Raw genomic sequence first — 27,695 nt, forward strand, 5'->3', positions numbered from 1 at the left:
CCCTGTAGATCCCAGAAATGACGGTTTACGCTCATTTTCAGCCTTTTTATTGCAATTGTTCATCTCTATGTCGATGATTCTCTGTTTCTCAGTCGACGTAGAACATTATTTCACTTCTGTTTGAAGATGGACACAGTTCAGGAAGTCGAACTGGCCTGTAACAGTTCATCTGTTTAATAATCTATTCATCAGCTTTTGTGTATATATAATAATTACAATGATGTGAAATATTATCGTTGTTATTGTTGAACTTGTGGGAAAAGAAAAGGAGACGCAGTCACAGTTGTGCTTGGACATTTAAAAATAGCCTGTCGTCCTTATATGGACACACACACTGATGGAGGAGGAATGTTTCACCTCTCTGATAAACCTGCTCTCAGTCACATGACCTCAGTGTTTGTTTTGTTGTTTGTTTACCATAATTGTTACACTGACCCTCTGTGTCGTGTAGCTCCACCTTTTAGGAATTCACATAAATGACTCGGTGTGTGTGTGTGTGTGTCCAGCTGCAGGTCAGAACCCGGACCATGTCTTGCAGGGGACCGGGGTGAATCCTGAGGCTCGGGGACGGCCCGGGGATGACTCCACCATTGCACCCGAGGACGCCGCGCGGTTCCTCAGCTGCTACTGCTCCGGACACTGTCCTGAGGACGCCACAAACAACACCTGCCAGTGAGTAGAGACACTGTAAAGACGCCGTAAAGACACAGTAGAGACGCAGCAGAGACGCTGTAAAGACACAGTAGAGACGCAGCAGAGAAGCCATAAAGACACAGTAGAGACGCAGCAGAGACGCTGTAAAGACACAGTAGAGACGCAGCAGAGACGCCGTAAAGACACAGTAGAGACGCAGCAGAGAAGCCATAAAGACACAGCAGAGACGCTGTAAAGACACAGTAGAGACGCAGCAGAGACGCCGTAAAGACACAGTAGAGATGCAGCAGAGAAGCCGTAAAGACACAGTAGAGACACAGCAGAGACGCTGTAAAGACACAGTAGAGACGCTGTAAAGACACAGTAGAGACGCAGCAGAGACGCTGTAAAGACACAGTAGAGATGCTGTAAGGACACAGTAGAGATGCAGCAGAGAGACTGTAAAGACACAGTAGAGACGCAGCAGAGAAGCCGTAAAGACACATTAGAGATACTGTATAGACACAGTAGAGACGCTGTAAAGACACAGTAGAGATGCTGTAAGGACACAGTAGAGATGCAGCAGAGACACTGTAAAGACACAGTAGAGACGCAGCAGAGAAGCCGTAAAGACACATTAGAGACACTGTATAGACACAGTAGAGACGCTGTAAAGACACAGTAGAGATGCAGCAGAGACACTGTAAAGACACAGTAGAGACACAGCAGAGAAGCCGTAAAGACACATTAGAGACACTGTATAGACACAGTAGAGACGCTGTAAAGACACAGCAGAGACGCTGTAAAGACACAGTAGAGACGCAGCAGAGACGCCGTAAAGACACAGTAGAGATGCAGCAGAGAAGCCGTAAAGACACAGTAGAGACACAGCAGAGACGCTGTAAAGACACAGTAGAGACGCTGTAAAGACACAGTAGAGACACAGCAGAGACGCTGTAAAGACACAGTAGAGATGCTGTAAGGACACAGTAGAGATGCTGTAAGGACACAGTAGAGATGCAGCAGAGACACTGTAAAGACACAGTAGAGACGCAGCAGAGAAGCCGTAAAGACACATTAGAGACACTGTATAGACACAGTATAGACGCTGTAAAGACACAGTAGAGATGCTGTAAGGACACAGTAGAGATGCAGCAGAGACACTGTAAAGACACAGTAGAGACGCAGCAGAGAAGCCGTAAAGACACAGTAGAGACGCTGTAAAGATACAGTAGAGACGCCGTAAAGACACAGTAGAGACTCAGCAGAGACGCTGTAAAGACACAGTAGAGACGCAGCAGAGACGCTGTAAAGACACAGTAGAGACGCAGCAGAGACGCTGTAAAGACACAGTAGAGATGCTGTAAGGACACAGTAGAGATGCAGCAGAGACACTGTAAAGACACAGTAGAGACGCAGCAGAGAAGCCGTAAAGACACAGTAGAGAAACAGCAGAGACACTGTATAGACACAGTAGAGACGCTGTAAAGACACAGTAGAGACGCCGTAAAGACACAGTAGAGACGCAGCAGAGACACTGTAAAGACACAGTAGAGACGCAGCAGAGAAGCCGTAAAGACGCAGCAGAGACGCTGTAAAGACACAGTAGAGACGCAGCAGAGAGGCTGTAAAGACACAGTAGAGATGCTGTAAGGACACAGTAGAGACGCAGCAGAGACACTGTAAAGACACAGTAGAGACGCAGCAGAGACACAGTAGAGACGCAGCAGAGAATCCGTAGAGACGCAGCAGAGAATCCGTAGAGACACAGCAGAGACACTGTAAAGACGCAGTAGAGACGCAGTAGAGACGCAGCAGAAACGCAGCAGAAACGCCTTAAAGACACAGTATAGACGCAGCAGAGATGCAGCAGAGTGGAGACGCTGTAAATACACAGTAGAGACGCAGCAGAGACGCCATAAAGACACAGCAGAGATGCTGTAAAGACACAGTAGAAACACAGTAGTGACGCCGTAAAGACACAGTAGAGACGCAGCAGAGACGCTGTAAAGACACAGTAGAGACGCAGCAGAGACGCTGTAAAGACACAGTAGAGATGCTGTAAGGACACAGTAGAGATGCAGCAGAGACACTGTAAAGACACAGTAGAGACGCAGCAGAGAAGCCGTAAAGACACAGTAGAGAAACAGCAGAGACACTGTATAGACACAGTAGAGACGCTGTAAAGACACAGTAGAGACGCCGTAAAGACACAGTAGAGACGCAGCAGAGACACTGTAAAGACACAGTAGAGACGCAGCAGAGAAGCCGTAAAGACGCAGCAGAGACGCTGTAAAGACACAGTAGAGACGCAGCAGAGAGGCTGTAAAGACACAGTAGAGATGCTGTAAGGACACAGTAGAGACGCAGCAGAGACACTGTAAAGACACAGTAGAGACGCAGCAGAGACACAGTAGAGACGCAGCAGAGAATCCGTAGAGACGCAGCAGAGAATCCGTAGAGACACAGCAGAGACACTGTAAAGACGCAGTAGAGACGCAGTAGAGACGCAGTAGAGACGCAGTAGAGACGCAGCAGAAACGCCGTAAAGACACAGTATAGACGCAGCAGAGATGCAGCAGAGTGGAGACGCCGTAAAGACACAGAAGAGACGCAGCAGAGAAGCCGTAAAGACACAGTAGAGATGCTGTGAGGACACAGTAGAGACGCTGTAAAGACACAGCAGAGACACTGTATAGACACAGTAGAGACGCAGCAGAGACACCGTAAAGACACAGTAGAGACGCTGTAAAGACACAGTATAGACGCAGCAGAGATGCAGCAGAGTGGAGACGCCGTAAAGACACAGAAGAGACGCAGCAGAGAAGCCGTAAAGACACAGTAGAGATGCTGTGAGGACACAGTAGAGACGCTGTAAAGACACAGCAGAGACACTGTATAGACACAGTAGAGACGCAGCAGAGACACCGTAAAGACACAGTAGAGACGCTGTAAAGACACAGTAGAGACGCAGCAGAGTGGAGACACCGTAAAGACACAGTAGAGACGCAGCAGCGAAGCCGTAAAGACACAGTAGCGACACAGCATAGACACTGTAAAGACACAGTAGAGACACAGTAGAGACGCAGCAGAGACACTGTAAAGACACAGCAGAGACGCTGTAAAGACACAGTAGAGACGCTGTAAAGACACAGTAGAGAAGCAGCAGAGACGCGGTAAATACACAGTAGAGACGCAGCAGAGACGCCATAAAGACACAGCAGAGATGCTGTAAAGACACAGTAGAAACACAGTAGAGACGCCGTAAAGACACAGTAGAGACACCGCAGCGACACAGTAGAGACAGAGACGCTTTCTTGTATATGTTTTTCGAAGTGTCCTCCACGTTGACCACAAATCAACATCACTGTCTTCATTTTTTGATGAGGACATTCAAAGTGGAACTCGCTGACCTGAGAGTGCAGAAATGACAAGTCTGGTGTTCTTCTAGGCTCGTCCCCCACGTTTGAATGTTTTTCCAAATGTCCAAGTTTGAGTCCACGTCCGAGTGGAAGGGACTTGGGCTTGTGACTGCAGGGTTGCCGGTTCAAACCCTGGAACAGGTCAGAGGTTAGCTATAAAAAGTGTTTGTTGCGTTTGTCTCGTCAGGACCAACGGTCAGTGTTTCGCCATCATCGAGGAGGACGAGCACGGCGAGGCCCTCCTCACCTCGGGCTGCATGAAGTACGAAGGCTCGCACTTTCAGTGCAAGGTAATGTTACGATGTTTGTTTTTTATGAACAAATATGATTAGGGTTGAATAAAAAAATCCCCATCAATTCCCATGGAATATTAAACTAAATGTTTCCAGTGGAAAGTTTATGGAAACGTACGCGAAATGTTCCACCGCTTTTTCAACAGAAACTAAATTTTAAAAAAAATTATGATAATTTGGATGATTTTGTTTTTTTAAGTTTAAGTTTTTTTAAAGTCATATTTAAATGTGTTAAATATTTTAAAAACAGTAAATGTTGTAGTTTCTCCCCCTAGTGGTGGCAATCAAAAGGTTTATTAGCCTGTATTGATTGATTGATTGATTGATTGTTATTGACAGGATTCGCCCAAAGCTCAGACCAGGAGGACGATCGAGTGCTGCAGCACCGACTTCTGTAACAGAGACCTGCAGCCCACACTGCCCCCGCAGGCTCCCTCCGGTAAAACACAGTGATCAGCAGTGATTCAGGTTGTTGCTTAAATGAAGGTGGACGCACATTAACGCTGCTGTGTCTGTCTCTGTCCGTGTCTTTGTCTCTGTCCGTGTCTTTGTCTCTGTGTCTCTCTCTGCTGGATGTTTTCAGAAGGCAGTCCTCACTGGTTGGCGTTCCTCATCTCGATGACGGTCTGCTGCTGCACGCTCATCTGTGTCACTGTCGTCTGTTACTACAGGTGAACACCTTTACATCTTTACATCAACACTTTTACATCTTTACATCAACACTTTTACACCTTTACATCTTTACATCAACACTTTTACACCTTTACATCAACACCTTTACATCTTTACATCAACACTTTTACACCTTTACATCTTTACATCAACACTTTTACACCTTTACATCAACACTTTTACACCTTTACATCAACACCTTTACATCTTTACATCAACAACTGTGTGTGTGTGTGTGTGTGTGTGTCAGGTATAAGTGGCAGACTGAGCGCCAACGTTATCACAAAGACCAGGAGCAGGAAGTCTTCATCCCTACAGGAGAGTCTCTCAAAGACCTGATCCACCAATCACAGAGCTCTGGCAGCGGTTCCGGGCTCCCCCTGCTGGTAAGACCACAGCACTGCACCATGAGATCCCTCACATGAGCACGTCTGAGGAGAATGATTTAAATAAACAGTGTAAATGTCCCGCTCAGGTGCAGAGAACCATCGCCAAGCAGATCCAGATGGTGCGTCAGATCGGCAAAGGTCGCTACGGCGAGGTGTGGCTGGGCCGCTGGCGAGGAGAGAAGGTGGCCGTCAAAGTGTTCTTCACCAGAGAGGAGGCCAGTTGGTTCAGAGAGACGGAGATCTACCAGACCGTCCTCATGAGACACGAGAACATCCTCGGTAAACACACACACAGTTAGTCAGTGTTGTTCGAGACACGTGGTATAAAAATGGTGAACTTTCCCTTTAAATGAGAAACCTCAGAAACCTCAGCTGACCTGTGAGTCTCAGGGAGAGCCGGCGCCACCCGGAGCCCAGGAGCCTGAAGTCTGCAGGACTCCAGGATCAATACCCTCCATTGATTTTTACTCTGCTTTAAACTCACAACAGAGGTGAATGTTAGGCGACAAGTCGCCATGACGACGCACTGATGTTGTACAAATACTCACCGTCACATTTTCTCTTTTCTTACTTTAAGATGAGGATTGTTAGGATTTGATCAACACTGCAGCGTTTAGAGCGTGAGCTTAGCTGTTAGCGACGACAAGTGCAACCTCATGTGTCTAATGGCGCATTTCCACCGGCTCACCTCACCTCAGCCCGGCACGGCACGACACGGTTGCATCTCCACTACAAAAAAGTACCTACTTAACGTGGGCGGGGTCATCACTGCACGGCTGAGTGAAACTGCGGTGACTTTGTTTTATACGCCACACACACACACACACAAACACGTGTGACTAGTGACTTTAATATAGAGGTTTCCCTGGTAGTTGTTGTAGATAAACCCAGGTTTTATGGATTGTTAAGTAGTTTTAAGTGATCTACAGTTTGGCACTGTTCAGCTTGATTTGTGTGTGGGACGTCTCTTCCTGTGACGGCAGTCTGACCAATCATCGCATAGTTACCTACTCAGCACGCTTTTGGAACTTCGTCTGAGCAGGTACTAAAAATAATACCTGGTACGAGGTTACTATGCTAGTGGAAATGCTACTTAAGCCGTGGCGAGGCGAGCAGGTGGCAATGCGGCATAAGCCTGAAGTCGGCCATTTTGAGGTTTCATTGTAAATCCATTTAAACGAAGAAGTCGGGTTTCTTTAGACTTTTATTCAGAGTTTATTTGCAGCCAGGGGAGTCGCCCCCCGGTGGCTAACATGTTTTTCTATACAGTAAACTCATGATTATTTTCATAATCGATTCATCGGTTGAAAAACAGATGTGTCTTCAAATGTCCACGTAGTCCTGAAAACACTGGATCTCAGTCACTTCGGTTCAGATTCAGGTTTTTTTAATAATTAAAACTAGTTTGTGTGATTTTTCAGCTTCTTAAATGTGAATATTTCATGGTTTCTTTGCTCCATAAAACAAAGAAATCATTAAAACTCAGTCATTTTGGTTTGTGGACAAAAACAAGACGTTTGAGAACATCATCGTTTCCTATATCAACAATAAAACTAAACCTCCTTCTTCTTCTGGTGTTAGCACCCCTTGTTGTCAGACAAAATCCTCATTTAAACTAAATTTCCTCTCATGTGACCTGTCAATCATCCCTGCTCCTCCAGGCTTCATCGCGGCCGACATTAAAGGCACGGGCGCCTTCACGCAGCTCTTCCTCATCACCGACCACCACGAGAACGGCTCACTGTACGACTACCTGAAGCTGACCACGCTGGACACGCAGACGCTGCTGCGGCTGGCGTACTCGGCCGCCTGCGGCCTCTGCCACCTCCACACAGAGATCTACGGCACGCAGGGTAAACCGGCCATCGCTCACCGAGACCTGAAGAGCAAGAACATCCTGATCAAGAAGAACGGAGCCTGCTGCATCGCCGACCTCGGCCTCGCCGTCAAGTTCAACAGGTGAAAATTAAACACTCATAAAATCTACATCTCACTGTGAGACAGACGCTGTAAACCACTCACTCTCCCACACCAAACCCCAGAGAGAAAAGCAGTGATTTTAGCTGGCGGCGACACAGGAGCTGCCTCGTGTGGTCACTTTGTGTCACTGCGGTCAATCTGAACGAAGGATTTTAAATGCCGAAGTGACAAAATCAGACATTTGAACTTAGTGATGGAGGCAGCAGTGGATCAACAACTCCTGTGTGTGTGTGTGTGTGTGATGTTAAAATTAGAGCTGAAACAATTAATCATTGAATCGATTACTAAATTAATCGACAACTATTGTGATAATTGATTAATTGGTTTGAAGCTTTTCTTTGCTCTGGATAACAAAGAAATCATTCAAGACAATTGAGAACATCGTCTTCTCCAGGTTTGACAAACACAATCAACATTTTTTAAGATTTTCTGACGTTTTACGGACCAATCGATTAATCAAAAAAATAATCGACCGATTAATCGATTATAAAAAAAATCGTTAAAATCACTGATTTTCTCTCTGGACTTTGGTGTGGGAGAGTTAGTGGTTTACAAACATCTGTCTCCCAGTGCGATAAAGACGTCAACATGTTCTTAAGATGTCGTAGACTTAGACTGATGTAGATTTTAAAAAATGTGACTCCAGTCATGTGACATCAGTGTTTCATGTTAATCACGTGCATTAATGAGCCAACGCACAATAAACCTCACATTTGCGCCGACATCAGTGTGAATTTGGCTGACTGACGTTGCTGTTGTGTCTGTTGCCGTAGCGACACCAACGAGGTGGATGTCCCCCTGAGCACGCGGGTGGGGACCAGGCGCTACATGGCGCCCGAGGTCCTGGACGAGAGTCTAAACAAGAACCACTTCCAGGCTTACATCATGGCCGACATGTACAGCTACGGCCTGGTCATCTGGGAGATGGCCCGACGCTGTGTGACCGGAGGTACACGCACACACACGTGCACACACACACACACACGTGTGTAACTAATGATTAATTCCAACAGATGAATCGGGTTCATCTTGTGTTTCCAGTCTCTTCAACTGAACTAAAAAACAAATAAAAACATGTTTATTATTAGATGAAATGTTTTTTTATGATGTAAAACACAAACATGTAAACACGGTGTTAGAAAAGAAAGAATCTGGTTTTTAGTTCTGACAAAAACACAGAAAAAAAATAACACAGTTGCTCCACCTGCTGGTGAAAACATTCCACTGTTTTTTTCCCCGTCTAAAGTCGGGCTGCCACAAATACTCAAGTATTATTTTAAACCTTCATTATTCGGTTTTAGAGTGGTTTTTTTAATAATTAAAACCAGTTTCTGTGATTTTTCAGCTTCTTAAATGTGAATATTTTCTATGTCTTTGCTCCAAATCATTTAGTTTCTGAACATAAACAGTACTTCATGACAGTCAAAGTAACATGCAGGTGTGTGTGTGTTGCAGGTATGGTGGAGGATTACCAGCTGCCATACTATGATATGGTGCCCTCTGACCCCTCATATGAAGACATGCTGGAGGTGGTTTGTGTGAAGGGACTTCGACCCTCAGTGTCAAACCGCTGGAACAGCGACGAGGTTTGTTTTTGAATTATTTTCACATCAATAACACGTTTTTATCACCGCGCAGGTTTAACGCTGAAACGGTTTAGTTTAAGGGAAACAAAGAAAACATAGAAGACAGTTTTTGTACAGAAGTGACACCAGCGGGAAACTTTATCTGTGTAACAGTGTTGGAATCACTCATTTGGACTAACTTCATTGTCATTTACATTGTCCCTGTTCACGCCTTTATCTCACTGTGAGACAGAAGCTTGTAAAACCCCTCACTCTCCCACACCAAAGCCCATCGAGAAAATCAGTGATTTCAGCTCACGGGGACACAGGAGCTGCTGCTCCTCTGCTGCCTTGTGTGGTCACTTTGTGTCACTGATGTTAATCTGAACAAAGGATTTCAAACACAAAGTGACAAAATAAGACATTTGAACTTAGTGATGGAGGCAGCAGTGGATCAACAACTCCTGTGTGTGTGCGTGCGTGTTTCTGTGTGTGTGTGTGTGTGTGTGTGTGTGTGCGTGCGTGTGTGTGTAAAATCACTGATTTTCTCTATGGGCTTTGGTGTGGGAGAGTGAGTGATTTACAAAAGTCTCAACAGTGAGATACAGACGTGATCATGTGACGTAGATATCAGAGACTTAAACTGACGTGGATTTTATTAACTTTTGTTAAAGTGGCTGAAATCTGTTTGTTTTTTTTTTTCCTGTGTCTTCTCTGGCGGCCATTTTGTCACATAAACTACACAGCTCTCAGTTCATAGTTATTGATACCTGTGTCTGTGTCTCTGTGTGTGTGTGTCTGTGTGTGTGCGCGTGTGTGTGTGTCTGTGCGTGTGCGTGTGCGTGCGTGTGTGTGTCCACAGTGTCTCCGGGCCATGCTGAAGCTGATGTCGGAGTGTTGGGCTCATAACCCCGCCTCCCGCCTCACCATCCTCAGAGTCAAGAAGACGCTTGCCAAGATGGTGGAGTCACAGGACATCAAGATCTGACCCCTCCCTCCTCCTCTTCCTCGTCTTCCTCCTCATCAGCTGCTGGATCCACCAGAACTCATCCACTCACTCACCAGGACCAGGACCTGGGTCAGACCAGACCAGACCAGACCTGCCTCCTCAGACCCGCCCCCTTCCTCAGGAGGAGACATTGGGAGATAATAAAAGGACCCGCCCTCAGGGCTGAACTAAGCTCCTCCTCCTCTTCTTCCTGTTCAGACAGCCGCGTTTGACGCTTTCTGTGAAAGCCAAACAGACGATGATGACTAATGATTTCAAATGGCAAGAGGCAGCGAGGGGGCGGGGCCTTCAAGCTTGTTGTGATTGCTTTTTTTAAACTCCTCCTCCTCTTCCTGTTATTTTTTGGACGTCGTCTTCACGAGTGTCTCCTCCTCCTCCTGCCATGTTTGAAACTTTATCTCCAGTAGATTTAATTATCAGAGGAAAAATAAGGTACAAATATTATCATTATTGTTATTATTAAAGTTATTATTATAACATGTATATCCAGGAGTCATCACCTCAGCAGAGGATTAGGATTCAAAAACACAACACTGCTGCCATGGTGACGACGACCCGACGCTGGGAGATGAGGGCGTCGCCATGGAGACGTCTGCCGTCCGTCTGTGTTTGTCCGTCTGTTTGTGTTTGTCGTAAATAAAAGTCGTCCAGCTGCTCCGGAGACGAAAGAACCTCTGTGGTCGAGTTCAACGTCCGACAGAAAATACGATCAACGTCAAAGGAGTTGGAATTGATTTCCCATTTGGGAAAAGTCGGGAGAAAAACTTCACAAACCCCGCCCACACTCGTACACACATTGCTATTTTTAACCGCTAATGGCAATTTGTCATATTTGTTTCGCAGAGATGAGTCGTACTTTTTTGTTTTATCAGCAAACGAAAAACATGCTCTCTATGTTTGCGTCCTTTTTCTTCTTCTTACTTCTCAACTGGAACGCACTGATCACTTCCGACTTCTGACATTAGCGGAATGCACCGTCGCTCCCAGGTCGATGCAGTGGATCCGAAAAAAGCTTGCGATTTGAAGCGGTTTCTGTTTGAAAGAGGAACTGAAATGTAACCACGGTAACGCCATCACGGTACTTTTCTGTTGTGTAAAGAAGTAGAATCTTCGCGTTCGACGTTTTGTCAGGATTTTGAAGTTTTCTTGCGTTTTTACACCTCTGAAAGTGCGACACTTTTGGGAGGAAAACAACGTCACTGCTTATCAGCTGCTACATTAAAGGTACAATACGTAATACTCCACACGTCACTCTGAAAACAGAAGCTAATGCTAGTTTTCCGTCAACATCATGTGACCAATCCCTCGTTTCCTTTGGTCACAAAAAACAGTTTAATCCTGAATTTTTGTCAATTCTTTTTCATCGTCAATCATTTCCAGCTTAATACTACATCGCACAATCATCATCCGATAATGTCAGCATTTGAGTTTGTAGATTGTTGCTTTTTTTATATGTTTTATAGGCTCGATGTCGTCCATTACTAAACCAAAAAAGTAACGATGCTAATGTTATCGCTGAGAGCTACGAAGTTTTTGTTTTACTTGCTTTTTTTTTCCACAGACGTGAAACAACACACGGAGCAACGGGAATGTCGCATTCATTTTCATCGTAGACTAATATTAGCTCTGCTCATATTTTTCTCTCTGTTCTTTAGACGTAAATCTAGAGCGACACCTACAGCTCAGACTGTGAACTTCTTTCATCTGTGTCGTACATCGTGACTCGTTACTTCCTGTGTTTACTGTCGGGTTAAATTACTATTATTATTATTACACACAAACATCGGAACTTAAAGGAGATTTTAAACGAGCGTCAGTGTAAAAAAGATCGCAACCAAAACAATCATAGTCTATTTTTTTTTTATATCAGCATTAAGCTCCGCCTCAAATTTATCTGTTCAAATCAATATTTGATGCGTTCATTTTTGTCAAAGGTTTGGAAAAATTTTACTTTTCTGTTTTTTCGACCATGTTTTACAAAAACTTTTCTTTACGAGGACCCCTTATTTATTTTTTTCCAAAAAAGAGAGCAACATTTTATATTAGTCTTTTGTTATTTTAAACAAACACACATTTAAACGAAATGTTTGGGAGAATTTTGCAAATTTGTCTGGAAAGAAATTCAAAAATATTTCCTTTGGGATGTTTTATGGGCAGAATGTTGCGTGTTGCACTTTTAAATTTTTAATCCCGTGGCAGCGTCACAGTGAGCTAGAAAAGTCGGGACTGCTCCTTTAAGTGTTTGCGAGTTTCTCTCCTGAGCGTGGACGACGTGCACGTGTTAGCTTGCTGTGTGTATGTGTGAGAGAAGCTAACGTTCAAACCGTAGCTATTTAAAAAAAAAAAACGTAAAGTCAAGTGTTTTTTTTCTGTCATTAAAAAACAAACGAGAAAAGTCGCAGAATTAGAATAATCTGAAGCGTTAATCTGTCATGTTTTTGTTGTACAGCATCTGTTTGAGTTTTAACCGCGACAAAAAGACAAAGTGTAATAATGTTGAGTCTGTCCAATGTAACGATTTTTAAGTAAAAATAGCCTTATTTTAGTAAACAAACATTGCTGTGTCCGATCTCTTTCTTCATCTTTGTTTACTTTAAAAACTCAACCTTTGATGTTTTACACAAAAAACACAGATTAAAAGTTTGATTTTTTTGAAGTTTTTTTTTTATTAATCTCTCGATTTTTTTGAAATCGAGAAAGCCGTCTCTAATCTCTTAATCCGTACAAAATTAATAAAATGATTCACTATAGAAATTTGAAACGGAAATTTTTTACACATTTGTGGATTATTTTTTTTCAAATATGATCACACAGTTTGGAAGAAAATTGAAAATAAAACTGGGATTAAAACCACAGACTATAAATAATATGTACAGACATAACAGATTATAAAAAGTAAAATATATAGATTTGACTTTTTTTGGGGGGGGGGGGGGGGGGGGTTCTTCAATCTCTTGATTATTAAATCTCTCATTTTTAATCTTGACAAAATTCCCAAGGATTTGCTTAAAACTAACAAGAAAAACATTCTTCAAATATGAACACAGAAAATGTATCAATTTAGGATTATGTTTGATATTTACACAAATTAGAAAATATATAGGTTTAACTTTGGTTTTACTGTTTTCTTTACTCCCTCTTTTATTATATATCAAACTTGACAAGTTATTAAAACAATTTACTAAAGACAGATTAGAAAAAAACTTACTGGAAACAATTTAATATTTAGATTTTAATCCATTAAATGAGTGGATTATGACTTTATCAAATATGATTAAAAACACACTTTTCTGCAACAATTATTCTGATTTATAATTATTTCAGTTCATTTACAGCCAGTGGTGTCGCCCTCTTGTGACGATTTAATATTTTACATCCATGTTGTCCTGAAAATGATTAGACCTCAGTCACTTCAGTTCATTATTAATAAATGAATCAAATAATAATAATAATAATTTAAACCAGTTTGTGTGATTTTTCAGCTTCTTATATGTGAATATTTTCTTGTTTCTTTGCTTCATCAACAGAGAAATAATTGAAACGCAATCATTTGACGTTTGTGGACAAAAACAAGCGAAACATTTTATCAATAATCAGTTAATCTAGAATATAATCAGACTGATCCACGATGAAAACAATTTAGTTAAAAGAAAATAACTTGAGATAAAGAGCAATATGTTCTTTTTTTTAACTTTGTAAACTGTTATTACAGGGAGGAACAGATGGTTATCCCTCAAACATTTTGAAGTGAGATTTTGAACCTAGCACATGATAATCCACTTTCTGGTCACCTAGGAATTAATAAGACTTTTGATCGTATCTTGCGGTACTTTTTCTGGCCAGGACTAAAAGGTGACGTGCGTCACCATTGTAAAACCAGATTGCTAAAACTCAAGCCATCTCTCCATATCCACTTTCTCCAATCCCTGTTATTGGTGAGCCGTTTTTGAGCGTGTGCAAATTGACACCAAGAGTGGTAACAAGTACTTATAACTATAATGTGTACGGCCACTCGCTTTCCCGAGGCCATTCCTTTGCGTTCTATTAAGCTTTTCCAAATTTGGTTCAGTCTCACAGTGTGAGGATGTGATCGGTATAATTGGCTCTAATTTAACTCTTTTCAGATGTGCCGACTCACACGCATGTGTTGCAGCATGACATTGATGTTATGATAAGTCTCCGCCAATCAAACATCACGCCTATCGCATTAATCCTGTAAAAAGGCTTTGTCTCCAAAAACAGGTGAACTGCATGTTGGAAAGCGGCATAGCTGTGCCCAGCACAAGTGCTCCGAGTTCACCCCGTCTTTTGGCTACAGAATCTGACGGCTCGGGTCGGTTTTGCACCAACGTGGTCAAAAAACTTGACTGTTACCCTCTGCCTGGGATAGATGATTGTGTTGATACTCGAGTGATGGGTCGAGAATGTCGAGAAATCCTGGAAATGTTGAAGCATGCATCGACACTTGTGTCTTTAAGGATGAGTGACGTCACTGATGACGTTCAACATTCAAATACCGCAATGGATCCGCTCAGTTTGTGGGTTAGCGTTTGCAATTTGTTGGTTTGTGTGACATAGACGTGCATTTCAGTTTGTTATCCTACTGCTTCTGATGGAGCCTGCGAGAAAGCACAAGTTTTCCTCAGTGTGGGAACATTTTCATCTGATTAATCCATAATACACTAAAAAAATATCATTTTTATTTATATGAATGAATACATGAACAATACATGAAATGCACTTATTGTATTATAGTCTCTTGAGTATATTACAAATTGATAAAATGACCCACAATATATTTGGCTGTTTAAAAGCCTTTGACCAGCAGGGGGGGTTGTGAGCACATGAAGCCTTCGAGAAACTAACCTTTTTGTGAAGCATTTGGGTGGAAAGCTTCAAGGCTTCAAAGCTTCAATGCTTCAAGAAGCTTCATCTCGCCATCACTAGTGCCAAGTATGTCACAAAACTCGACGTACTAAAAGGTTATCGGCAGGTGCCGTTAACACTAAGGGCTCAAACTACATCTGCCTTTGTGACTCCTGACGAGCCGAGTACAGCTGGCATCTCTGGGTCACTTTTGGTTTGCTGACTCTTTATTTGCTAAGGTATTTATATTATACTTGAGATTTGGTTTTCTTAAACAATGTTTATTTCCCTGTGGGAAAAGTTCTCCTTTTATGTTGAGGTCTCCAGTTTGATGGATGTAACAGTCCATATTTAACATACATGGATTTACTTGACCGTGTCCGCTCCTGATGCTGTTTGAGTAAACCTCACGTGACCTGACGCCAGGTTAAAGGTCAGCGAGATCTCGTCTTTTTACCCCTTAAATTCAGCTTTGAAATTAAATCTAATTTGAACCCAATAGAAAACTCAATAGAAATGTGAAATATATATTTCTGACCTTTTGACATTTTCTTTAATCAAAGTTATTTTTATATTTACAAAGGAAAAACAAAAACCTTTCATCTGTGAACCAGAACATTTGGATTTGAATCAATTCAATTTGTGGATTATGACTTTCAAATATGATCAAATAAGTTGAAATAAAGAACAATGAATTCTATTAAGTGTTAAGTTTAAACCAAACCATTTGGGACAAAGTTCCTTAAAGAAAGAAAAAACTACACAATTTAAATTATAACCACACGTTGTTGGTTCATGTGTTTCGTTTAACAGCAGTTTGTGATTCATTACCATATTTAAATGTGAATTCAGTGAAAACGTTAGTAAACAAACAGTGAGATAAATTTGTGTCAAATGACTTGCGTCTTTATTGTGGACGTTGTTTACTTGTCCTCAGGTTTGTTAAAGCAGTAAGTGAGGCAACACTTCCCGCAGTAGTGACGGTCAAAGTGACTCGCCATGAAGACGCCGGCGCCGCACTCGTCAGCCGGACACTCACGCCGCAGACGGTGGATTTTACCGTTCTCGTCCACCTGGACACAGAATTTCAAATATTTTACACAACTGCGACAAACGGAGGAAAACAATGTTTATTTGTTCTATTGTTGTCGTTTTTACCTTGTAATACTTGAGCACAGCGAGTTTGACCTTCTTCCTCTTGTGCTTGTTCTTCTTGGGCGTGGTGTACGACTTCTTCTTCCTCTTTTTGGCTCCACCCCTCAGCCTCAGCACCAGGTGCAGAGTTGACTCCTGAAACAAACCAGAATGTTACAGTTTCAGATTTTAAGTATTTATGTTTTAATCACGAAAGTCGACATGGATTGACATCGTGTACGATTCCCTCACCTTCTGGATGTTGTAGTCGGACAGCGTGCGTCCGTCTTCCAGCTGCTTTCCAGCGAAGATCAGCCTCTGCTGGTCAGGAGGAATTCCTGCAGGACAAAAATAAACATTTAAAAACAGAAATCGGAGAAAAACGTTTATGTTTACATCTCTTCAGTTAAACTACAGCATCAGAACTAAAACTGCAACAAACATGATTTTCCCGACATTGATTTGACAATCACCGATCTTTACGTTTTGTCAGAGCCGTGATTTAAATATCAATTCCACCATCAGGTGTAAATAGAAGTTGATTCTGTGTGTACTATTGATTCAGAGATGAGCACAAACAGCTTTAAAGTTACACCGTTACAGACTTTTCCAACAAAGTGACCACACGAGGCAGCAGTAGACCGGCAGCTCCCGGTCCCTGACAACTAAAATCACTGATTGTCTCTAAGGACTTGGTGAGGGGAAAGTGAGTGGTTTGCAAACTTCAGTTTCCTGTTAGAAAAGTCTGTTTAACAGTGAGATAAAGACATGAACGCGTTTCTAAAGATATCGTTAAACTGACAAGATTTGATTCACCAAACCTTTAAGGACTTTAAATCTATTTTTTCTTGTTTCTCTGCTGGTGACCATGTTTTGAGGCCGATTTTTAAAAATGTCACTTCACCTTACTTTTTTAAAAACATGTCAATATCCAAACTTACAAATGTTGCTGTGCTAAACCTTTAAATTAGCTAGGAATATCAAGTCAGCAATTCTCAACTACTGTTTTACCATTTATGAATTATACTTTGTTAAAATCAACTAGGAAATAAAACATTATCAGTTACAATAGTCTGCATCTGACCGTTTATATATCAATTTGCAAATGCAGATGAAAAATAAGTTACATATCAGTGTAACTACACTATCAGAACACTGGATTAGCTCATTGATAACCAACGTTAACTCAGAGCGTGAGTTTTCTTTACTATAAAAATAGTGAAAACTCTGTAACTCACCCTCCTTGTCCTGGATTTTAGCTTTGACATTCTCGATCGTGTCCGAGGGTTCGACCTGTGGACAAACAGACAGGTGAGACCGGGACTCGAACCTCCGGTCAGTGATACGTCACAGACCAGACACTTAACTCACGAGTCTAAAACATTAACCATGTAAATGTTAGTGTGGTAAACGTGTTAACTAAATGTCAGTGTGGTGGTAAGCAGCGCTCACACACACACACGTGTTTGTGCTAGCTTCAGCTGCTAATTTAGCCACTTAGCTTCCGTTAACATGTAACGACAGAACACAACAGCTAATGAGAACAACTTTACATATGTTATTCCACATTAGGAGTTGCTATGTGACATATTTAGCTGTTAGGTGTGGTGTTTTGGTCCAATTTGACCGTAAAGTGAGTTTTATTGCCGCGGCCGCTGCGCCACCATCACAGCCCGGTTCACCCACCTCGAGGGTTATGGTCTTCCCCGTGAGGGTTTTGACGAAAATCTGCATCCTGGCGTTTAATCCACCTGCACGAGAAGACACGGGACAGTTTACGTTAGAGAAATATTCGGACACTCGGCGTTAAAAGTGGTTATTTTAGTGAGATTATTGTGTTTTAAAGCGGAGCGCGGTCTTACCACCGGTTCACTCCTAATGGCGGATCATGAGAAGAGGGCTTTCTTTCCGAGCCACGGGGTTTTCTCCACACTTCTGCACGGACTAGGTAACCGCCTGCGCCTGATCAAAAAAAATCACACAATTTTACGATTCTGTCAGGGTCTCTTTTTTTCTTTTCTTTTTTTTTTTTAAATGTTGTTTGAATCAATCTGAAATTTATATTTTGTCCATTCTACGTCTTTTATGCTGAGTTTAACGTGTATATTTGTCATCGCAGGCAGGCGGCGTAGGTACTGTTACCCGTTTTGCATTTACGTTAGCCATTTAATATTTTTTAAACTCTTTTAAATTAATTATGATTATGTCGTTAAAAAAAACGTAAAATAAATGCTATGATTAGTTTTAAGTCAAGTTAAAACGCTAACTATACGAAGGGGAAAAGCTACTCACGCTAGGGTCCACGGTAACCATAGCAACGAGGCTGTTTGTAAAATGGCGTCTCCTCGCAGGCGATGACAGCAGCGCGAGATAAAGAGTCAAAATGTCTGAACCACAAAAGTCAAAATACAACAAGAGTCCACGTCTAAGAGAAGACACACCACGTGCTACACCGGACATTTTAGTTTGTGAGCGCGAGGAACGTTTTTTCAAGTCTCTCTACGAGTTTATCGAACATGAGAAGCAGTTCCTGCAGTGTCCAGCAGAGGGCGCCGACGAGCTCCGCTACGCCATCTACCGCTCAGCGTTCAACAAGGTACAAAAATAAAAAGATAATATTATTAATAACGCGAGTTTGTTTGAACAGTGACAGTGTATGTTAATGATTATTCATCATAATCTATAAATTTGTTTACTGATTACATGATTAATCGATGAGTTGTTCGGTTCAAAAATGTCAGCAAATGTCAGCAAATGTCAGCAAACAAACTCTGGAAATGAAGATGTTCTCAAACGTCATGTTTTTGTCCACAAACTCAAAATGATTCACTTTTAATGATTTCTGCGTTTTATGGATAAAAGAAACCAAAAATTCACATTTAAGAGGCTGAAAAATCAGAGAAACTCATTTTACTCGTTTTTAAAAACACTTAAATGATTCACTTTTGCAGCCTTAGATCATTTACATATGAATATGACAGATTATAGGTGAGAAAAAAAACACTCAAATACAGGAAACAAAGGTGAAAAAACATCTGCTGTAAACAACAACAAAACACAACCAAACAGCTAATATGACTTTAATGACTGAGTGTTTCCCTCTGTAAGGAAAAGAAAAGTGTTAAATAGATAAATAGATAGAGATCATAAGCAGTGACACAGAAAACATTACTGCTGTCATTTCTTTTTCTTCATGAAAAAATTGTTCACTTTGAAACCAGAGGAGAAAGCAAACGTTGTTTGTTTGTTTGTTTGTTTGTTTTCCTCACAGGTGATTTGTCGTGCGACGGCCTACAAGCGTCTGCTGTCGACCATAAAGACAGAGTATGACGACATCGTCGTGGAGCTGAAGAGGAGGGAGGACGACGTCAGGGCGACTCAGCAAATTCTGACGACCTCTGCGTCACAGTCAAGGTCACTTTACACCTGCAGGAGAAGAAGACAGCAGCTGAAGGACAGGTGAGACACTGAGAGACAGGTGAGACACAGAGAGACAGGTGAGACACTGAAGGACAGGTGAGACACTGAGAGACAGGTGAGACTGAGGGATAGGTGAGACACTGAGAGACAGGTGAGACACTGAAGGACAGGTGAGACACTGAGGGACAGGTGAGACACTGAAGGACAGGTGAGACACTGAGAGACAGGTGAGACTGAGGGACAGGTGAGACACTGAAGGACAGGTGAGACACTGAAGGACAGGTGAGACACTGAGGGACAAGTGAGACACTGAGAGACAGGTGGGACACTGAGGGACAGGTGAGACACTGAAGGACAGGTGAGACACTGAGGGACAGGTGAGACACTGAGGGACAGGTGAGACTGAGAGACAGGTGAGACACTGAGGGACAAGTGAGACACTGAAGGACAGGTGAGACACTGAGGGACAGGTGAGACACTGAGGGACAGGTGAGAGAAGACAGGTGAGACACTGAGAGACAGGTGAGACACTTAGGAACAGGTGAGACACTGAGGGACAGGTGATGACGTGGTGTTTGTAACGTGTGATTGTTTCTGAACAGAATCTGTGAACTTCAGACGGAAACGTCTCGACTTAAAGACGAGGTGAAGAGACGGAAGTCTTGGACAGAGCAGAGACGCTGGATCCCTGGTTATAAAACACACTGAGACACAAATGTTTGACTCACTGTCCATGTTCACTGTGTCCACACAAGGACACACAACATACACACAAGAAATGTCAGAGTACAGTGAAAACACTCAAATAAACCAACACAAGGAGACACAAATGTCCACAAAGAGACACAACAAACAAACTGCTAACAACACGACACACAGAGACTCAAAATCACAACAAATACATTACAAAGGTCTAAAATAATATAAAGTGACGACACAGAGGAAATAAAACTGCTACACAAAGACAGAGTGTCTGAAAATGTCCACAGTGACACAAACTGTCCATGTCCAGGTGGATCAACCGATGGTTGACGTCTGTCTCATCCCTCAGGTTTGACCGTGGCTGAGTCTCAGGATCCTGAAGCTCTGGACAGACAGCTGAGACGTCTCCAGGCTCAGAGGACAGCTCTGCTGGACACCAGGAGTTGCTGCGTGTCCCTGGACGTCAAAGACCAGCTGGACGCCGAGCTGAGGACACGTGAGCTCCGCAGAGACGAGCTGAGCACAGAGAACAAGCGTCTAAACGTCCTGTAAGACCTGTCTGTTCACACTGATGTGAGACAAAGTCTGAGGACGTCTCACGTCTCTGAGCTGTGTTTTTTTGTCTCTGTTTTTGTCTCAGATGGAGGCGTCTCAGGTCTGTGTGTGGACGTCTGTCTCACTGGGAGGACGACGAGCAGCAGGTCCCTCTGGAGGACCTGCTGTCCTCTACGCTGGAGGACATGAGACTGAGTGGAGGTGAGACGACAACGGCGCTCTCTGGTGGAGGCGGAGCCTGACGTCAGATTATTGAAATGATTTTTAACTCATTTAAATTTCCGTGCAGAAACAGACGGGGGCGACGTTGAGCTGTTTGAGGACGAAGAACCGAGCGGAGTGGACGAGTCTGAGCTTGTCAACGATCACGTGATCAGGTCCCTCCTGTTCTTAATCCCACTGTTTTTAATCTGTAATCTGCATCAGACTATTTTTTATGTTTTATGGGGTTTCTTCTCTTTAAACTTGGTTTTTAAGTAAAATGTCTCTGTCTCTTTGTCTGTCTCTCTGTGTCTCTGCCTCTCTGTCTGTCTCTGTCTCTCTGTCTGTCTCTCTGTGTCTCTGCCTCTCTGTCTGTCTCTGTCTCTTTGTCTGTCTCTCTGTGTCTCTGCCTCTCTGTCTGTCTCTGTCTCTCTGTCTCTCTGTCTCTCTGTCTGTCTCTGTCTGTCTCTGTCTCTCTGCCTCTCTGTCTGTCTCTGCCTCTCTGTCTGTCTCTGTCTCTCTGTCTCTCTGTCTCTCTGTCTGTCTCTGTCTGTCTCTGTCTCTCAGGTTCATGGAGTTCTTGAGTTCAGCTCAGTATGAAGACGCAGCGTTACTTGCTGCCAGATCTCCTCAAGGAGTTCTGAGGAACCTTGACGTCATGGAGCTGTTTAAAGGTGGACAACACACACACACACACACAAACACACACACACACACACACACACACACACACACACGCGCGCGCGCGCACACGCACACACACACAGAGCGGCCTTCTTGTCAGTGGGCGTGGCCTGTTCCACTCTGCGTGACGCGTACGTGACGGGTGCGTGACAGGTGAACTACGCCTTACATACGTGACATGAAGACCACGCGTGACTGTTACTGAGCGTACAGACACACACTGTGTAGTGTTTGTGGAAATCAAACAGCGAGGGGTCATTCGTGCCGTGCCATGTGTGAACACAGCGGACGCCTGTGCGCACGCTCGTCTCAATGTACTAATAATGATTTACTTTATGATGACGACTTTTGAGTTTAACAGCTGCTTCGCTTCACCATTCAAGCAGTGTGTGCAATGTGAAAAAGTGAGAAAATGAATCCGCTCTTGAAATTACAGATAAAAGCCCTTTTATTTTTCTTAATTTAAAACTCAATAGAAATTAATTTTTTTCTTTAAACTTTAAACTGTTTAATTCATTAATGCACAACGTGTCGTGCTTTTGCTCATGTGGACAGAACGCAGTTCAGTTGTGAGGCACACGATGAAGTTTCTCTGTGTCATCAACGCATTTTTATTTATAAAGAACTGAAGCATTTATTGCAGCAGGTCGAGGATGTTACAACACACTGACACTGGTCATATGCATGTGTTTGTCCTGGTGGCACTTTTCAGCACCTGTGTGGTGAACAGCAACATTTGCCACATATATATACTGTATGTGTGTGTGTGTGCATATATATATATGTGTATATATATATATATATATATATATATATATGTATATGTGTATATATATATATACATATATATATATATATATATATACTATATATATATAGTGTGTGTATATATGTATGTATATATATATACATATATATATATATGTATATATATATACATACATATATATGTATATGTATATATGTGTATATACAGTATAGATATACTGTATGTATATAACGTGTGCATGTGACTGAAATAGCCTAAACTGTCACATCGGTCACTCTTGGTAACACATGGACTGCTTGAATTGTGAAGCACAGCAGTTGTTAAACTCAAAATTCATCATCATAAAGTGAAGAATTATTTGTACATTGAGACGAGTGTGCGCACAGGCGTCTGTTGTGTTGGCACGTGGCACGACACTTATCACCCGTCACCCTTCATTATTTGGTGTACTCGCTTGTTTTTCAGTCATTATGCAGCGTAGGCGACGAGGTTAAGGCGTTACAGTATAGTGTGCTGGTATAAAATGCCCCTGATAACACACACACACGCATGCACACACACACACACCTACACGTACACACGCGCGCACACACACACATACACACGCAGGTACACGCACACACAGACATTAGCATATGAGTGACATCATCACATCGTATTTGCTGACTTGTCTCACGTCTCCTGTCAGGTGTGTCGCCCCCCCCGGGCTTGGCCCCCCCGGGCTCGGCCTCTCCCCTCCTCCTCTTCTTTCAGGCCCTGCTGGTGACTGTCCCTCCTGGTGTCCAGCTGTCCCCCTCTCTGTCCTCTCAGTGCGTCCTCATGGCGCTGCGTGACGGCGCCTTGCGCCTCCTCACTCACGCCGTCACACAGAACAAGTAAAGAAACCTGACCTTTGACCTGTCAGCGTGTGCTGCCCTCTGCTGGTGATTTTTCAGTGTCTTTGTTTCTTCGTCTCAGACTGAGCTTCTCTGAGCAGCTGGGCGACGTCCTCACTGAGCACGCTCAGCAGAACATGGGCGTGGCCGACCAGTGTCTGGCGTTAGCGAGCGTCGTTTACGAGGCGTGTGGGCGGAGCAGGAAGTCTGCACTGAGCATGTGCAGAAGAGGCCTCATCCACAGTGCTGCAGAGTTCATGGAGCACAACCTCACAACAGGTGTGTGTGTGTATTTTCTGTCATAAACGTTGACCTTGTCAGGACCAGTAGTCTTCATGGAGACCAAAACCTGGTCCTAATGAGGCAGAACCTCATCTCTGAGGGACTTTGTGTCAGTCTTCAGTATCTTAACGATTTGTGTATGAATATATGTGACATGTACACGTTTGTAAACCGCTCACTCTCCCACACCAAAGCCCACAGAGAAAATCCGTGATTTTACTTTAGAAGTTGCCTCTGCTGCCTCCATCACTGAGTTCAAATGTCTTATTTTAGAAACTTCAGCTTTTAAAATCCTTTGTTCAGATGGACCGCAGTGACACAAAGTGACCACACGAGGCAGCAGCAGACAGCAGCTCCTGTGTCACTGATTGTCTCTCTGGGGTTAGGTGTGGGAGATCGAGTGGTTTATAAACGTCAGTTTCCTGTTGGAAAAGACTGTGTCACAGTGAGATAAAGACGTGAACATGATGTTAAGATATCGTAGACTTAAACTGGGTCTTTTGTTAAGTGGTTAAAATCAGTTTGGTTTCTGCTGGTTGTGTTCAGGTTGTGTTTGTCTTCATTGTTGTCTTCTATTTTGTTTAAATTTAATTTAATTTAATTTAATTTACAACTTTTAAACAGAAACAAAACGAATTGAAGCTAACAATCATACCACAAACTCAAATACAGTATAAAAATAATCAAATATGTATTAAAATATGCAAAGTGCAGTGTAAAAGTCTATTTTTTATAATTTATAAAAGTGTAAATATTCCATACAGTCCAACATACAGCAGACAGAAAGTATGAACTGGCCCTTTAAAAGCAGCAGGTGGCGCTGTGAGCTCTCTCTCTCTCTCTCTCTCTCTCTCTCTCTCTCTCTCTCTCTCTCTCTCTCTCAGATGATATCATTTGGGTTCTATGTCGCTCGCCCAGCCTCTCTCTCCTCCAGCTGTTGACGGAGCGCCGGTCTTCGGGCAGGTGTCGCAGAGCGGCCATCTTGTCAGTGGGCGTGGCCTGTTCCACTCTGCTGGCCGCTGACCCCCCGCACCAGGAGGTGGCGCTGCAGCTTCTGGACGGCCTGGTCCAGCGAGGCCGAGGTGCGTCCGCCATGTTTGTTTACGTTCAAACATCAGAGCAGAGACACATGTTTAAAACGTGTCCTTCCTTCTGTCCTCTCAGAGGTCCTGGAGGACGTCGTCCTGGAGGACAGCGGCTTCTCGGTGGACACTTGGACGGACATCGCGTCTCTCTGCTCCACGCTGAGACGGGACGACCTGAGCCGGACTGTCCTGGCCGTCCTGCTGAACCAGAGCGGGACCGGAGTCCTGACCCCGGACCTGGACGGCGCTCGTCTCATGGAGCATGTCTTCCTGTGACAGTTTGACTTTAAACACACAAACTGACACGACTTCCTTAATACAATGAAGAGACATTTGTTTCCCTGTAAAACATTTATTCACTTTTATTTACTTATTTAATACAAACATAAAAACATTTTTTCGTCTGGACGTCACCTGACTCGCCGCCATGTTGGCAGGAAGAATCTTCTGTAAACATAAACGTCACCGGAGCTGGTTTTAAATCTGTGTTCACGTCACTTCTTTAAATCCACACGATAGAATATATCTGCTACTGCCCCCTGGTGTTTTTCACCAGCATGGCAACATTATTCCAGAACCTGCGGGATTATCTTCAACGTTTCCCTCGTTCTACTTCAGAGAACGTTGCGACAAAAGCACGTAAAATAAACAACATTTCAGTTGATAGCGCTTTATTTAATGACACTGCTGTTAGCATCCAGCTTCACAACTTCCTGGTAGTTAAGGGGAAACTTAAGGGAAACTTAGCGAACAATGGAAATGCCGTAGTTCGTCTCCATGTACTGACACAGATTTTACACACATGCACTTAACCTAAAGTAAGAAGTTAGACGATCACTGCAAGCTAAGTTTCCCTTAAGTTTCCCCTCACTGTCGTCCAGGAAGCTGTGAAACTCTTAAAGGATCGGTGCCATCTTACCTGTCTGAGCTCCTCATCCTTTTATTTAAGAGTGAAATTCATTTACCAAACTTTCTTATTTCTTTGAAATGATTCCGTTTCAAATGACATTAAATGTTAACAGAACAACATTATAAATCGCTTTAAAAGACCAATCTTTTCTCTGGCCTTCAATTCTTTTTTAAAAACCATCATTTACTGTTTTTCTGTTCTTTTTGTTTGTTTTGCCGTAGAAATAAAACAAATCCTTGAGAACGTTAGAAATAAAATAAACTCTATAAAACACTTGGTTTTCACTCCCATTTTCCATGAATTGCAGAATAAAAAATGTTTTGTTTTTTTTGGTTCATAAATCTGTTTCTGGTTTAACTGGTTTTATTTAACCAGAATAAAAAGGTGATTTATGTAAGAAATGATTTATATTAAGATTATGATTATGTTAAATGAACACTGATTATAGAAACATGTCAACACTGGCTTTATTGAACTGTTTGTTGTTGTTTTACAGAGTAAACCACAGTTAACGTCAATCACTTTCCACTTATTATCACATTATTTGACATCTTTTTGTTGAATGTTTACACCATTATTTTCAATAAAACAGTTTAGAAACTAAATGTAAATTGTTAGCATGTCCAGCTCTGTCTCACATCTTCGTTCTACACATTGCAATAAAAACATGTCAAATAAACATTTTAGCCTCCAGCTCCACAACTTCCTGGTAGTTAAGGGGAAACTTAAGGGAAAGTTTGCTAAGAATAGAAATCTCATAAGTACAGAAAACTTAACACTTTAACATCAGTAACAAGTTTAAAAAAACAAACACTAAAGGTTGCTGTTGTACATTTTTTAACATAGATTATTTTTTTAATTTTCTTAAGTGTTTTCCCTCCTTTTCCTCTCGTTATATGGTTGTTTGTACCTTTGTCTCCCCCTTCTGGCTGTATGTTGTAAGTGTCCAGGCTGACCCACGTCCAGTCTTTAATCCCATGTCTCATTCACACCGGTCGAAAAACCTGTTTAATCCCAGATTTTGTCGGCAGCAGTGAGAACATAAAACGCTTATTTATTTATTAAATTCATTCTTTCTTCAATCTCAAAAATTCATATAAAATCATTTGATGGTATTTTTTTAAATATGTTGCCACTTCCTGCACAAAGACTTGACTGCAAGCTGTAAGCTAGGTGGAGCTAACAGCTGCGTCGGCAGATCTGTGTCGTCGGGGAACATTCACACTCCAGCATTCCAGGTTCTTTGGTGTCGTGTTTGTCAAGCTGCACTCCCAGCTCCCTCTGCTGGACAACTTGGTAACTACTTCAAACTGTCTCCTGTGCTTCCAGGCTGAATATTTGTGAAGTTTTTAAGATTTGACTTTGAAGAATCCCCTACGACTGAACTGAGTTACACTTATTAAATAAATAAATAGTGAATTAAAATAACTACTTTAATGTATTTTTTCTTATGTAAACAATGGTTTTTAATCATGCAACAGGTTACAGATACAACATTTGCAGCATTCATTTTGTGAACATCTCTTTCATAACTGAGGAGAATGAGTTGATTTTGAAGCTTGTGAATTGGAATTGAATCGATTCAGGAAATCAGTGGCGACTCTAACCAGTGGCATTTTCAGTGGGTAATTACTGCTGCTGTTTTTTGACCTTGTAAAAATAGTTTTTCACACAGTGAAGATGTGACATTATTAGATGATACGTATCATCTGCATAGAAATGTGTTTCGCACTCATCTATTGTGTTTATTTACAGAGTAAACGTCACATCACATCCTGATCTTAGGACCTCTCAGAATTCAGGACCCTGAGTTTCATCTGAAGGTTGGTCCCGGAACCATTAAAGGATGGACAGAAGGTTCCACTTCCTGCCAATGTCCAGTAACTTTGGTGTTTCTTTATACTGGGAGCAGTCTACCTGTGTCACAGTCATGCCATCATGGACTCACCTGTCCAGGTGTGGACGGATTATTGGAAATACTGATTTGTGAACCAAAACCTTTTGTGTTTGCACGTCTGGAATTCTTACAACTTTTACTTCAACTCATGGAAAGTGGGAGCAAAAACAAGTGTTTCATTTATATTTGAAGTAAAAACAGTGTCACTGAAATCAAAGCTCGTTTCCTATGCCTGTAGAGGACTGACAGATGTTTGTGAGGACGAGGACGATGAGGAGGACATTACTCTGGGCGTACTCCAAGTATTCTCAACTGCATTTTCTGTGGAAGCGTAAGATTTTCTGGCAGTGTT

At 42.5% G+C, this 27,695-nt stretch overlaps 3 protein-coding genes across 4 annotated transcripts in view; 2 read left to right on the forward strand and 1 right to left on the reverse strand.

The window, feature by feature from the left end:
* Nucleotides 1-12,519, forward strand: part of LOC131474491 (bone morphogenetic protein receptor type-1A-like) — a 36,188-nt gene extending 23,669 nt beyond the window's left edge. Inside the window, exons 4-13 of one of the 2 annotated variants that reach the window (XM_058652383.1) lie at nucleotides 507-672; nucleotides 4,243-4,345; nucleotides 4,688-4,787; nucleotides 4,932-5,019; nucleotides 5,271-5,406; nucleotides 5,496-5,688; nucleotides 7,071-7,368; nucleotides 8,163-8,338; nucleotides 8,845-8,975; nucleotides 9,817-12,519. In XM_058652383.1, the coding sequence (XP_058508366.1) occupies nucleotides 507-672; nucleotides 4,243-4,345; nucleotides 4,688-4,787; nucleotides 4,932-5,019; nucleotides 5,271-5,406; nucleotides 5,496-5,688; nucleotides 7,071-7,368; nucleotides 8,163-8,338; nucleotides 8,845-8,975; nucleotides 9,817-9,942 (1,517 nt within the window). In that variant the 3' untranslated portion in view covers nucleotides 9,943-12,519. The remainder of the gene's footprint in view (nucleotides 1-506; nucleotides 673-4,242; nucleotides 4,346-4,687; nucleotides 4,788-4,931; nucleotides 5,020-5,270; nucleotides 5,407-5,495; nucleotides 5,689-7,070; nucleotides 7,369-8,162; nucleotides 8,339-8,844; nucleotides 8,976-9,816) is intronic. The other variant, XM_058652384.1, reaches the window with a different exon arrangement.
* A 3,194-nt stretch (nucleotides 12,520-15,713) lies between these two features.
* On the reverse strand, nucleotides 15,714-17,918 carry rps27a (ribosomal protein S27a). The gene is made up of 6 exons (XM_058652385.1): nucleotides 17,826-17,918; nucleotides 17,650-17,714; nucleotides 17,202-17,256; nucleotides 16,216-16,301; nucleotides 15,988-16,119; nucleotides 15,714-15,902 (listed from the first exon to the last, which is right to left on the reverse strand). The coding sequence occupies exons 2-6, from the start codon at nucleotides 17,695-17,697 to the stop codon at nucleotides 15,753-15,755; spliced, it is 471 nt and encodes a 156-aa protein (XP_058508368.1). The 5' UTR covers nucleotides 17,698-17,714; nucleotides 17,826-17,918; the 3' UTR covers nucleotides 15,714-15,752.
* Nucleotides 17,412-26,234, forward strand: LOC131474490 (clathrin heavy chain linker domain-containing protein 1-like). Its single transcript, XM_058652382.1, has 11 exons — nucleotides 17,412-18,559; nucleotides 19,235-19,422; nucleotides 19,986-20,074; nucleotides 20,435-20,633; nucleotides 20,726-20,841; nucleotides 20,930-21,017; nucleotides 21,409-21,515; nucleotides 22,983-23,169; nucleotides 23,252-23,448; nucleotides 24,336-24,533; nucleotides 24,616-26,234. Exons 1-11 carry the CDS (start codon nucleotides 18,347-18,349, stop codon nucleotides 24,810-24,812), a joined length of 1,779 nt encoding a protein of 592 aa, XP_058508365.1. The 5' UTR covers nucleotides 17,412-18,346; the 3' UTR covers nucleotides 24,813-26,234.
* Nucleotides 26,235-27,695: the final 1,461 nt, after the last annotated feature.

This window comes from Solea solea, chromosome 15, assembly GCF_958295425.1.
Source record: "Solea solea chromosome 15, fSolSol10.1, whole genome shotgun sequence".
NCBI lineage: Eukaryota > Metazoa > Chordata > Actinopteri > Pleuronectiformes > Soleidae > Solea > Solea solea.

Bases quoted from the DNA above. Each gene is read 5' to 3' on its own strand.
- rps27a (XM_058652385.1), bottom strand. From the start codon at position 17,697: ATGCAGATTTTCGTCAAAACCCTCACGGGGAAGACCATAACCCTCGAG. The intron at 16,302-17,201 runs GTGAGTTACAGA...TTTGTCCTGCAG, and splicing joins TAAAATCCAGGACAAGGAGG to GAATTCCTCCTGACCAGCAG. The intron at 15,903-15,987 runs GTAAAAACGACA...TTCTGTGTCCAG, and splicing joins CTGTGCTCAAGTATTACAAG to GTGGACGAGAACGGTAAAAT.
- LOC131474490 (XM_058652382.1), top strand. From the start codon at position 18,347: ATGTCTGAACCACAAAAGTCAAAATACAACAAGAGTCCACGTCTAAGA. The intron at 20,075-20,434 runs GTTATAAAACAC...CTCATCCCTCAG, and splicing joins GCAGAGACGCTGGATCCCTG to GTTTGACCGTGGCTGAGTCT. The intron at 20,842-20,929 runs GTGAGACGACAA...ATTTCCGTGCAG, and splicing joins GGACATGAGACTGAGTGGAG to AAACAGACGGGGGCGACGTT.